The sequence below is a fragment of the Rattus rattus genome, chromosome 1, assembly GCF_011064425.1.
Source record: "Rattus rattus isolate New Zealand chromosome 1, Rrattus_CSIRO_v1, whole genome shotgun sequence".
NCBI classification, from domain to species: domain Eukaryota; kingdom Metazoa; phylum Chordata; class Mammalia; order Rodentia; family Muridae; genus Rattus; species Rattus rattus.
The window spans coordinates 77,427,593-77,440,625 of NC_046154.1; the positions used below are offsets into that span (position 1 = coordinate 77,427,593).

Sequence of the window (13,033 nt, forward strand, 5' to 3'; positions counted from 1 at the left end):
TTTGTAGGTACTCCTGTACCAACTCACTAAACACTACTGCCCACACACATGCCATGGTTTGCCAACCTCTTAGCATGCCCCCGTTGTGAAACAGCTTCTGTGTTTTCAGGCCTTATATAGAACACTGATACCTATTCAATAAGTAAAAACATGCCAAACTCCATCTAGTGTTATATATCACCTAGGTGTGGTAAGGTATTGTAGCTTAACACAAGCATTAACATAAAGGTTTACATTTTACTAATCATTATAAAAGAAGTTTCAATATTTTCATTCCATATATTTTTAGTTTTTCATATATGTTACCTTTATTATATTCTTCGCCTCCCAAAGGCCATCTAGTTCCTCCCCATCATCCTCCCCACCAATCTATATGTTGTTCCTCTGTTCTCCCCACCAAAAACAAAACAAGAATGAAAAGAAAAAGGTTAGGCATGGTCTCATGTTTGGCCATAGAGGAATGGAAATGGACAAGGAGAAGTGGCTAAAGTGAGAAGCCTGAGGAAGAGAGGAAGGAGAGCCCTGATAGCCTACCTGGTTCCTAGCAAAGAGCAGTTCTTCAGGTTTGCTGGAGGAGCAATGACAGACAGAAGGTTTGCATATGTTCTTTCTCATACTACCTTGCCTTGCCTTTTTTTCTTTTTTTACTCTAGGGAATAATCTGTGAGTCCCTTGTGTAAGGATTACTTAGTACTTAAATTCTATTGAAAACACAGTAGACGCTGGTGGAGAGATGGCTCCATGATTAAGAGTCTGACCTGTTCTTGGAGGGGACTTGAGTTTGGTTCCAAGCACCCATGTGGATGGGCTCACAACTGTCTGCCTGTAACTCTAGATCCAGGGAATCTGAGACCCCTGATTTCATACGGTACTTGTGTGCAGAGTGAATTAAATTAAAACAGAATACATTTTATTAGACTGCGTACCTCATTTTTCTAGAAACCCATTTTCGTTAGTTCCATCCAATTATTGTTGAGTTGAGCTCATTTTTCTTACAATGCCCACAACATCAATCATTGATGGAGGCAGACAGCACGGTTCCTGTAGCACTTCCAGGCTTTCGGTTTTCATGTTAATTATGTACAAAAGTGACACAGTGTAATCCTTTATAAATTTATTTTTCAAATACATAAAACTATTTTTTTGAAGAGCAGTAAAGAAACATAGCTTAATTTGTCCCAAGTAGCAAGCAAGATGGGATTTTCAGCCTTAGAAACCTGGGCCAATTTCCCAATTTCTGGCTTATTAAAATCAATCTAATTACAGCTGTTTGGATGGCATTTTCCCTGGATAGGCCGAGCAGCTAGTGAAAAGATATGTGATTACCCAACTCTTCTTTTTACTGTTAACCCAGAGAAGAAAAGATGTATTTTTTAAGTGACGATTGCTAGTGATATTGGCTTGCTTTGTTTGTCTCTTTACTCCGAGTAAGCCAATCAAATAATGAGTTAAAAAAGCCCTGGAAATGAGTTTGTTCTCTGTCTGCATCATCTTATTTCATTATGTGATGTTTGTTATTTTACTGTATATGGAGACAGAATATATTAATAAATCCACCCCTCATTCTGAGGAGATGGGGAGGCGTGTCTCGTGTGATATTTCTGATATTAGAATTTAGTCATGGTACCCATATTTCTGATGTCACAAAAAAGAATTTTATTTCTTGACTAATTATCTTTAGTAGAGAGTTTGAAAGAATCCAGAGTTGGAGTTACTTTTTAGTCAATAGATAAAATGAGATAGGTTTATTTCATTTACTTACTGCATTGATTATAATATCCATGTGGTATTTTAGGAATTGCACATGCAGTTTTTCCACTAGACTCAAACAGTGTTGGCTTGATGGTATTATAACAATAATGTTCATACATTATCAATGAAAATGATGATCTGGGTGATTTTTTTTAAAAAATGTGGTTTCTGCAGATTCTGATTATCTCCTTACTCGAAACTTTGGAATAATTGCTTCCGTATGATTATAAGTCATAGCTGCAAAACTATGTGACCTAAAAGCTGCTTTTTCCCTCCTGGGCAAAGTGTTCACTAACAATAAATAAGTTTCGTCCAGCACAGAGGCTGAGTTTCCCTAAGCCTGTGGTTACTCTTGTTGTTATGTACTTAAAGTCAGATAGACTCGCTAGCTCATTTTCTGGGACCATTTTCAGAACACTCCTACCCAGCAGTCCAGAGGGCGGAAGGTCAGGCAACAGAGCACAGAGCACAGTGAGGAAGGAAGAAACCCTGGCTTAAAGCATTGTATACGTTACTCATTCTCCCACAAGCACCGAGATGATACAGTGGCCACAGAGCAAATCATGCTTTTGAAAATAAGTTGTGAATTTTGCAAAAAATAGTGACAATTCAGATTGCAGCTACATCAAAAAAATCCAGTGATGCTGCCTCTTTGGAAGGGAATTCTTGATCTCTGGTGTGTTGCAAGGAAAATCTTTCACTTCTGCAGCTCTGATGTAGCAAGTTATGGTTGCCATGACACAAGGGAAAGGAAAGAATACAGCATGTGTGGAAACTAAATCAACTTACTGTAACGTATTGTTTGCTTTTATGTTTTTGGTTTAGGTGGTGTCAGCAAAGTAAACTTTTCATACATTCTGTCTGATAGAAATTTCAGTCAAGGATACAACCGCCAATTCAGTGTTTGGGGATTGTGGTTTTGTATGTATTGGAGAGAGGATGAGGCTCTCTCTCTCTCTCTCTCTCTCTCTCTCTCTCTCTCTCTCTCTCTCTCTCTCTCTCTCTGATAAAAAAGTTATAAAACTGGAATGAACTAGTTTGCTGAAGAATAATTTGTTTTCACTCAAGCTTTACTTATTAAAACATGGTGGAATGTAAAATGTAAAAGGCTGCGTGTTCCAGGTTTTGGGGCCACTCTAGGAGGTGGAATATTGAAAGCTCTTCTAGCTGTCTTGCTCCCTCTCCACCTCTGCTAGGGAAGTTGGTGTATCTTAGTCAGGAGGGGCCCCACATCCCCTCCATGTCTGTTGCTGCTCACTCTCATCCAGCCCACTGAAGGAGAACTGCCTCCTTCCCATGAGCACCACCCCACTCCCATTGCTTTTCTTTACATTGTTTTGTTTTGGAGACTTAGCTGCTTCAGGGGAACCCTTCAGTATTAGCCCTTCAGCATGTCTTATCTCAGCGTGCTAGAAGCAGTGGGAGTCAGCCTGCGAGTGCATTAGAGTGCATCACTACTAAATCTAAGGGAGTAAGCAACTCTGTTTATCTTAAAATAACTTTGTAGAAATGGGCGAACCCAAAACAGTTAAGAATACCATAGAGACATCATATTTTAGAGCTCAGAAGAACCTGTGGAAATCAATTTGTCCAGTGTACCTTGGTTTAGCAGATAAGCTGTGACAGGTCTAGACAGGGTGAAAGATTGGCTGAATAGTTCCTGATGAGGTTCCCTAAATACTAAGTAAGTGCTTAGCATTGTCCCAAGATTTGAAATTACACATAGGATTTTCCCTTCTGGATCTGGTACAAAAGTGTGAGCATTCCTCTCGTGGTTATGTAATTCTGCATTGACAAAGTAATTCATGGACTTCTTTTTCATACAATTTCAGTGCACGAAAGGCTAATTACTGACCATTCGTAATTACAAACACTCTTTAAACATGGGCAACTCTTTTCAAGTTATATTATCTTCTGATCAAAAAAATTATAATCCACAGTAAACTGAATTGGTTTTGTTGTTGTCTGGGTCTGCAGCGTAATTACTTCTGCTTAAATTAGTAGGGAAGAAAGATTTTATTTTAACCCTGCCATTGCAAAATAGCTCAGGTGAAATATTCCTTGACATTGTAATATACTTTCAAGGTCGTAAATCATTTCTAAGTCATTAATTGCTTGGCTCAATATTCTTTCAAATCACATCACTTCTTTATTGTTTTGTTAATATTCAAGCATATGCAAAACCAATGCCATGAAGCACAGTCCATTTTTTTTTAATCTTCGAGGCTATGTGGAACTGAAAACTGAACCAGGTCCTCTAGAAGAATAGCCAGCTCTCAACAACTGATCTCTCTTCAGCCCTATCTCCTTATTTTAAAGCCTTGGGTGTACATTTCTAGTTATAATGAGCTCAGAGTAAACAGGCTTAATCCTGGGAATGCATAATCAAGCAAGCAGTGTGCCATTAGAAGGAATCTAGTCACTGATGAAGTTTAGTTTTGCACAGGATTGAACTATGTGACCATAATGTACAGCTGAGATGTGGGTTTAAGTTTTCCATGCATCTGACCAGAGCTAAATAGTTACTTAGTACTGTACCTGTTTGCACAATTGACTATTGCTAATTAGAGGACATATTACATCAATATAGAAGAAAACTTAAAATTCTACTAATTTTATAAAATCCACTAAAACAATAGGGAAAACCACGTCATTGAGCTAAGCTGGTCATGAATGAACTATGTTAGAAATAGCCAATTGTGAGCCAGATGTGGTGGAAATACACGCCTTCAGTCCCAGGAGAAGAAGGCGCATCTCTATAGCCCAAGGCCAGCCAGAGCTACAAAGTAAGACCTCCTTTTTAAGGAAATAAAATAATAAATAAATAAAAACTGATTATCACACCCTTCTGTTCTATTTCTACAATTCTGTCCTATCTCTAGAATTTTGCTGGAGACTAGTACATGGTCAAGAACTCAGGGTCATGTCATATTAACAACTCTGGTCTATGCGTTAAACAGACAAAAAGCAAACCTACAAACACCCAAGACAAGCACTAATGTTAAACTTCTGAAAGGTCTTCCTGACCCCACGTAAATAAACAATGAAGCAATCTGGTAATTTTCCATAATTTCCTCTCCTTTCATTCCTGAATTTTAAGTTAGATTTCTATCCCTAGAGCCCCAAAGCAAAGTTTGTTCTCATGAACTTGGATTCATATTTGCACTGTGATATTACTATAGTACTTGCAGGCTTTTTGTCTTTATAAGGCATTACAGATTAAATGAGCTAATAGGCATTCTTTGGAGAAGAGCAATGTCCAATATGAATGAATTTCCTATGTCTAGCGTCCCAGTGACACATCCTATCAACAGTCTGTAAAATGTCTCATGACACCCAAAATTCTAAAAGCCATTAGAGTGTATATTTTCTCAGAAATGGTTGAAAAATATTCCTAAATACATCACACCAAAAAGCTAGTGTCTCAGTACTTGAAACTGACTGATGTTAAATGTAGGTTCTATTCTGACTTTAATAGTTTGAGAAGGACAAGGAATCCCCCTTCCTGCAGGTTTTTTTCATTCTGGGCAGAACTCATGAAAGGGTATTAGATACAGGACATGGTATATCCCAAATCTCCAGAGACAGCATCCCGCTTACCTTCACACTGCAGGGCTGACATAGTACTCTGCCTGTGTGTGTAAAAGGATCATATAAAAATAAGCATTCATTCTGAAAATCACCTCTGCCCCCATGCTTTGGCATTATTTTCAGGGCGAATGCAGTAGCTTGATAATCAGCATTCCTGGATACTGCATTATTTTATTTTTGGTTTTCTCTCTTTCAAAACACCAGGAGCTAAATGTCTAATGCATTTGGTGTTGAACTCAACCACGTGGTAATCTTCTGACAGAAATGGTTTATTTTTATCTCTTAGAAGTGCAATCATTATTCGTTCATTAACTGTTCACCTCCCCTAAATTTTATTATTCATTTTTTAAAAAATAATGCATTTCATAACGCCGTAACAAAATTGCACACTTCCATGTGGCTGCCCTCAGAGGGTTGCATTTAGGCTATCCCCTGTATCCACAGGCATTGGTATTGGGGAGGATCAGTGTCTTTATCAGTACTGAGCTGCCAGAGCTCAAACTGTTTCTTGAGTAGCTGAAATCGATGAACAATGCTCCAACCAACTGTGTGTTTCAGTTTCTGCTCCAAAGATTTTCCACCTAATGGTGGTGCTATCCTAGGTCCATGTGTTCCTCTCAGGGTGCACTGACTTCCATCTGAGTTTCATTATTCCTCTTGGGAGGATCAGTTCTACAATTGGAATCAGAAAAGCAGTCAAAGTAATTGAAACTGGCAATCAGGGAAATACAGCATTTTTAGCTTGGAAGCACATGTTCCAATATAAAGAAAAAAAAATTAACTCCAGGGCACATATTTCCCAGGGCCAGAAAGGACCATGCATATGTTCTAGTGTTTCCTTAGAATACTGATGTCCCTGTGAAGCATTTCTTTCTCTCCAGGGACAGGCAAGTCATTATCTCTCTAGGAAACCTACTACCCTTTTGGTTCTGATTATTTGAAAACGTATCATTGTAGCAGAGATACAATTCCTCCATCTGTAGTTAAAATCCTTCAGAACTGAAGCTGTGTCTCTACACAGTAAATTAAGCCCTTCTGATGCTCTCAGGTAGCTCCTATCCACAATTCCCGTTTTCTCCCTTTGTTTCTATAGCATGAATTCTTTTTCTATAGAGTAGTATTGATTTTCTTGGTCACTTTGGTCACTGCCCATGGAGGAAACACAAATTGGCTCTTATCTCTCTTAAGGTATTACAATCACAGAAAATTAGACTTTAAGTCAGAAAGTCACAGTAAAGAACATCTTTCCTCTTTAATAAATATTGTAAGTGGTCAAATTATGCATTCCGTTTAATCAGGAATATTGCCAAAGGACAATAAGAGTGGTATGGAATTGTGGTCAAATCTGTAATAAGCCAGCTCAGCAAAAACTTACAGTATCACAACCTGTAATGGATGGTTGTATAAAGAAAAATCATGTGCCCTGAATTCTGGAAACTGAGACAGGCATGGATAGAGGCTTCTTATAAGGAAAAGAGTAGGTTCCAGGATATACCTGGAAGAGAACATTTTCTACCAATGGAAATAAGCCAGTGCCTAGAGATTAAAAGGTGAGCACAGTGAAGTGAGGTTAGAAAAGTGTAGAGCTTTGTAGACAAAGAGTTTAGATTTTACTTGAAATGAAATGGAAAGTCACCCTATGTTTGCAGAAATCACAGTATTTGAGACTATTTTTTCACCTCACTGTTATTCCTGTCATGATTCATACTAGAATGGACAAAAGTAAAGATGATCCAGTTGGTCTACAGCCAGCTGTTACACAGAGATGGCTCATGGGCTACAACTCTATGAGTCTTAAATGAGAGATACTTCCTTCTAAAAGTCCAGACCCAGGGATAGCTTATGTTTGAACTTGACTTCCTTCACCAACTTGGGTGGCTTAGTCTTTCTCTTCTCAATTTTTGAGAAGATGATAAGACAGATTAGTTGGCAGCATTCTTGGGATGAGTGAATGAATTTATATGATGTATCAGGAGCTAAACTTGCAATGGATCAATATTCCTCCTTATATTATATCTTAAGACTCAGGCATTTTTATATTTAGTTTTTGTCTGAAAATTGAGAGTTGGGAAATGGAAAGTCTGTGACCAGGTTATTTTTTGATCTTTGCTAACTACTTATTACTTGTAGAAGTGGGCAGACAGAGAACCTGTGAGAAAAAAATGAATTCTATGGGCATCGCTTTTGTTTTACTTTATTTGGTAATTTGCTCATATTGTGAGAACACAATACCATGGATGTTGCATATTTTAATGTGATGTTATAGTAGAACATATTATTAATCTGGTTTAAAAATCTAAACTAAAATACATTGGCGTTCCTTTGGCAGGTTATGGGATAAAGTAGAGCATCACTGTTAAACCAAAGCCAGACAGTTGTCTCTTGTGAGTTTTGCCTTCTGTTTGAATAATACTCCTTGTTCTACAGGAATTCCAGGAAGTGACTATGTGAATGCCAACTACATAGATGGCTATAGAAAACAAAATGCCTATATCGCAACGCAGGGATCTCTTCCCGAAACGTTTGGGGACTTTTGGAGAATGATATGGGAGCAACGAAGTGCCACAGTTGTCATGATGACAAAGCTAGAAGAAAGGTCGAGGGTAAGGATGACTATTGACTTCTTCAAAAATCGCCCTTCCATCTTCTTTGCGTTGTGTATTTCATTCTATTGAGAAGCCACTTTCCCCCAGGGTAGCACTTTTTAACAGTCAGTCATTGGAAATGGATGTCAAAATCTCCGATTGAACTATTTTTCAAAACTTTTCAGCCCATCCTCTCCATCAAACAAAATTCCATGCATCCGTCACCAAGGTCTAGCCAGGCAGAACCCAGCTCACAAATGCTCTGCTCTGCTCAGCCTTTTCTGTTCCCTATCAGACACTAAGAAGTGCAAATGCCCAGATCTCATCCCCAAATACATTACTATAAAAGATCAAAGGAATATCTTCACTAGCACCCCCAAATCTACCATTCCTACAAGATGTTCACCAGTGAGGGTTACATAGTGAAACTCAGGACACACAATTTAAAAGGCCTTCATCAAGAATTGAAGGAATTTAAAACTCCTTTGGGAAAAGTCTGATTATGATTCCTCGTGCCCTTTAACACAACATGTAGGAGTTGGTACCAATACTAGCCAGGACAGCGTAAGTAGATCCTACCCGGAAAAACAAACAGAAATAAAGCTCGTGAATCTTCTTTTAAAAGGAAAGTCTCACCTGTTACAGTAGTCATGGTGCTGCAGAGAAAATGGAAGTGAGATCTGAGGACATAATCAATTTGTTTAGAGAAAGTGAACGTTAGCTGTGAACAAGAACCCATGGAGATTTCTACTCATATGTACTGCCCACATTTTCACTGCTTGCTTTCTAATAATCTGCATATAAGCTCTAAAATTCCTTGAAAAGACTTCAAAATTAAATCATTCAAATCAACTCAGGATAGCCAGAAAATGGTTCAGTTTAAAACATGGGTAAATACACACACACACACACACACACACACACACACACACACACACACACACACACACAGAGAGAGGGGGGGGGAGAAAGAGAGAGAGAGAGAGAGAGAGAAAGAGAGAAAGAGAGAGAAAGAGAGAGATGTGTCAAGGGCATTTGCTAATTTAGGCTTTTCCAAAATGAATAGATTTTAATAACAAGTCATTTCTTGTTAAGGTCTAAGAAAAGAGTTTCAGTCACCATATGGGTCCAATATTACAGTCCACTGCACATTAGTTAAAGATTGTTGGTTTGGAAATATAAAACATATCACGTAGCAGTATGCTATATTCTCTAATGAATCGGTAATTTCCATAAATTCCAGTTTTAACCTTAGAAATTTAACAAATAGGTATTTAGATATTGTCACTGAAACATGGAAACATTCATGCTTGCTCTAAGACCTCAGGTAAATGGTCTCTTTCTCTGCCTTCAAACATGCTTAGAGGCCAAAACCCAGTTCCTCATGTAAGAGACAAATGAGATTCTTTATGTGTTCTTCCAAGCTCAGTACATAGCAGTGTTCCTAAGCCTAACTGAACTGTATTGAGGACATGGGAGCCTAAGGTTGCCCAGATAATTTATAAGGTAAAAGTGCCTCTTTAGCAAAATACTAGAAAGCTGTATTTGAAAGTGGGAACTGTGGGGATGCTTTGGCCAACCTAATGTTTTGTGAGATTTTTGCAAATACCTCATTCCATGTAAATGAATGTAGAAATGCCTATGGCTTTGAAAGGAGTGTTGGTTTTACATTTTACATGCAAAAGCCAGTAAGCATAAAAATATATTCAAACCCCCGTGTAGTCCCAACCAAACTGATCCTTAAATATATATGAGTTAATAATTATAACACTATCAAAGTCGTTAAGTGTACTGACATTTAATTAAAATCCATTTTATGTAAATGGTTTTATGAAAACTGATTGCTTCTATAAACTTTGTTTTTTTGTGCGAATAAACTGAGGCCCAGAAAGCTACTGACTGTCATTCCGAGAGCAAGGTCAGAGAGAGGAATTGAAGGCCAACATTCTGGCCTCACAATGCATATCCTTTATCATCGGGCCATACCACCTATGCCGTGCCTATGAAACTGAGACAGCCGAACTTTTCTATTACAGCATGCATGTAAATATTACCTACCAGCTCTGCTCTGCCTAGAGATACCAGCAGTAACAAGCAGCCATTTGCAAAAGCTGTTTTCAGTAAAACACACATTTTATCTTGACACTGCAGGCCTTCATTAAACTATGCACAGAAAGTTGTTTTGAAATAACCAAATGCAATTCTGCCCCTTTTCTTCCTAATTGCTTCTAATAATAAAGTTAGTTCTTACTGGCCCCACTGCCACTGCGACATCTGATGGTAATGAGCAGTTCCTGGCAGAAGGTATTGTGACTTAAATACCTGCAGTTTATCTTTTTGTTGCAGGCTACCTTTCTTTCCCCTTCAGACAGAGGAACTTATTTGGAAGTTACTAAATGAACCTTTGTTTGCTCCCTTCATTAATTACTCTTTGCTCTTGCGAGTCTGGCGGCCTGCTTTGTTAAATGGCCTAAGGAGGTCAATTAAATTGCTGTCCTGTGATTTTTATTCTGCGGTTGTTCAGCATGTTCCCAAGCTTATGATGACCTGCATTAGCCAGTAGGCAGTTGGGCAGACTCGGTCATCATCAATCTGACAAGACAGATGAGTCCTGACCCCCAACATCCCCAGCCCTTTGTTCGTCCTTTCTACACATTTCAGAAGAAGGACCAAGTGTCATGGGGCAGATTTAACCGAGCGCTGTTAGGTCAGAAGATTTCATCTGTTTTGTCCATCTTCCTCCTCTTATCTTCCTACTTCACCTTTCCCAGCCCAGTTGCTCTTTCACCTACAGAAACAGAAAGAGTGAGGAATGCATTCCTGGTCTTTCAAACAAGAGCGCACATAGGATTCATTATAAAAACAATATTATGAATAGTGTTCAGTTCCTACAAGGGATGTATAGCTGCATACTTTAGTAATATTTGTATGTACATACAGTCTATTTTCGGATAGGCTTTGTGTTTGACCTGAGAACTCAAGGGAATTCTTTATTCCAAACATCCGACCTCAAAGCAAATATTGAGCTAGCTTGGTTCTCGGCTGATCCATTAGTATACGAAGGCTCGGAATTTCAGCTATATTCATCCCATGACAGTTGTACAAGTACACACATGTGAGCATGTCCATGGGAGGTGGGGGTTGTACACATGTGCACATGTTAATTGTGGTGCAGCAGGAGACAATTTCAGAACTGTCGCCAGCAACTTGAGGAGTTCACTTGTGCTTCAGGGACCTCGACTCAGGCAAAGGCCAATGTTTTATTTCATCATAGGAAAGTTTCAGGATGAGCCAATGTGGCATACACCAGTAGTTTATTACAATACAAATTTAACAGATTTAGTCACAAGGGCTAATAGAACAACAATATACTCAAGTATGGGTATGTGCTTCCGAAAGGCCTAGGATAACAGGAAGAACCTACTTGCCCTTGAGTAGCCACATATGCCATTTTGGTGGCTCTTAAAGTTGCATCTCAAAGGGTTGATAGGAGTCCTTCCCCTTCTTTCTAGTAAGTGACATTGTTAGAGTAGCTCTGGAGGTATTTTAGATCAGACGGTGATCTGGTAAGATAAAACCATAGCCCAAAAGGGATGTGCAGAGAGATTAATATATATCCTTCCCTGTAAATGGGAGATTCTGGTAAGATTCCTAGAAAATTACAGCTTTACAGCTGGGAACATAAAGGGACGACACATAGGCTTAGTGAGTCCTTACACGATGCTCACTGCAGTGTAACATTCTAACGTGAAATATCTGTATGTGAGAGAATACTCTCTCTATGTTGGCAAGCTTCAATATTCTGAGAAGTTATCAGCAAATGACAGATCTCAACCTGACAGGAGTGAGAGGCTATTCTCCCTTTCCATAGCTCCATCATTCTACCCCATGATTCTACCCTGCTCCTTAATATGCTGTAAATGAGAATACGTATTGACTACAGCCTTTGTGCCAGGAATTAAAAGAATAGGGGAGACATCGTGCCATTACACACAGGGACATAACCATCAGAAGAAAAGTCTAAATGACAGTTTAAGGTAGATTTACTTTGCAGTCAAATATCTTGGCTGAGATCCCAACTTTAGCCTTTGCTAATACGTACACATAAGCTAGCATATCACCTGGCCCCTTGGAGTCTTCTTGGATTGGATTATATGCAACGGTGTAGCTCTTGCTTTTGTCACAGAAAACACTGTCAGGATGAAGTGCAATCCAAAACCTCCACGGTTTAGTTAGAGGGTTGTTTTCTTAACATTGTTGCTTCAAGGCTGGCTTCTAAATACCACATTTTGTTGCCAAATGAAATTAATTTGTTTCTCTGTTGTTAGCAGTGAAGCGTGAACAACCTCACAGAGCTGCTGCCCTTGTGGATTTCCATTCACTATACCTGGTGCCTCATCTCCGAATTGCTCTCAGAGATAGAGCCAGACTTTTGCACTAGCTTTCCCTCTGAGCATGCTTCCCAGAGTTCAGACCTTCAAAGAGTCAAGTTGTTAATTCTGAGAATAGATCATCAGAGGACATTCTTTTCTACTTGTTGCTTTCATGTATCACCATGGCAAGATGATACAGTATGAAAGCCATCAGTAAGCCAGGCATGTAGTGCTAGTTGTCACTGAAGATAATATGGGCCGCATTTCTGTTTGTTTCTGTTTGTATTCCCACTGTATAGCATTTCTTACCGGAACTGATCTGTTTCCCAGCTTTCTGTTTTGTCTCTGTCTGGTTCATTTGCACTGGAGCTTGAGGTTTACCAATAGTACTGTGACCTTCAACATCAGGACCTGTTCCTGAGACAAAAGCAATGTTCCGTTGTTTGTGCTAAAAGTCTCACTGCCCTTTTGCTAGGAAATTGATAGTTCTTAGCATTGGAAAAGCCAGAGCAGCCCTTCCAAAAGACTGAAACTGTCTGGTATCCAAGTTAAAAATGCAAGTTCTTTGATTTTTTACATGTATTGACTCTACTCACTCTGAGACAATTGTGGTCTTGAAAGAATCCTATACGTCCATGAGGGTCTTTATGTTGCTTGTGCCTATTCTTGACTTCATGTCAGTTCCTGAAGAAACTTAGTGAAGACTGCTTTGCTCAGCTTAAAGTTCCCGGT

General features: G+C 39.0%; 1 protein-coding gene across 45 annotated transcripts in view; it reads left to right on the top strand.

The window, feature by feature from the left end:
* Positions 1–13,033, top strand: part of Ptprd (protein tyrosine phosphatase receptor type D) — a 379,195-nt gene that overhangs the window by 312,406 nt on the left and 53,756 nt on the right. For all 45 annotated transcript variants that reach the window (XM_032902504.1, XM_032902511.1, XM_032902475.1 and 42 more), the window contains one exon: positions 7,771–7,946. In XM_032902504.1, the coding sequence (XP_032758395.1) occupies positions 7,771–7,946 (176 nt within the window). The remainder of the gene's footprint in view (positions 1–7,770; positions 7,947–13,033) is intronic.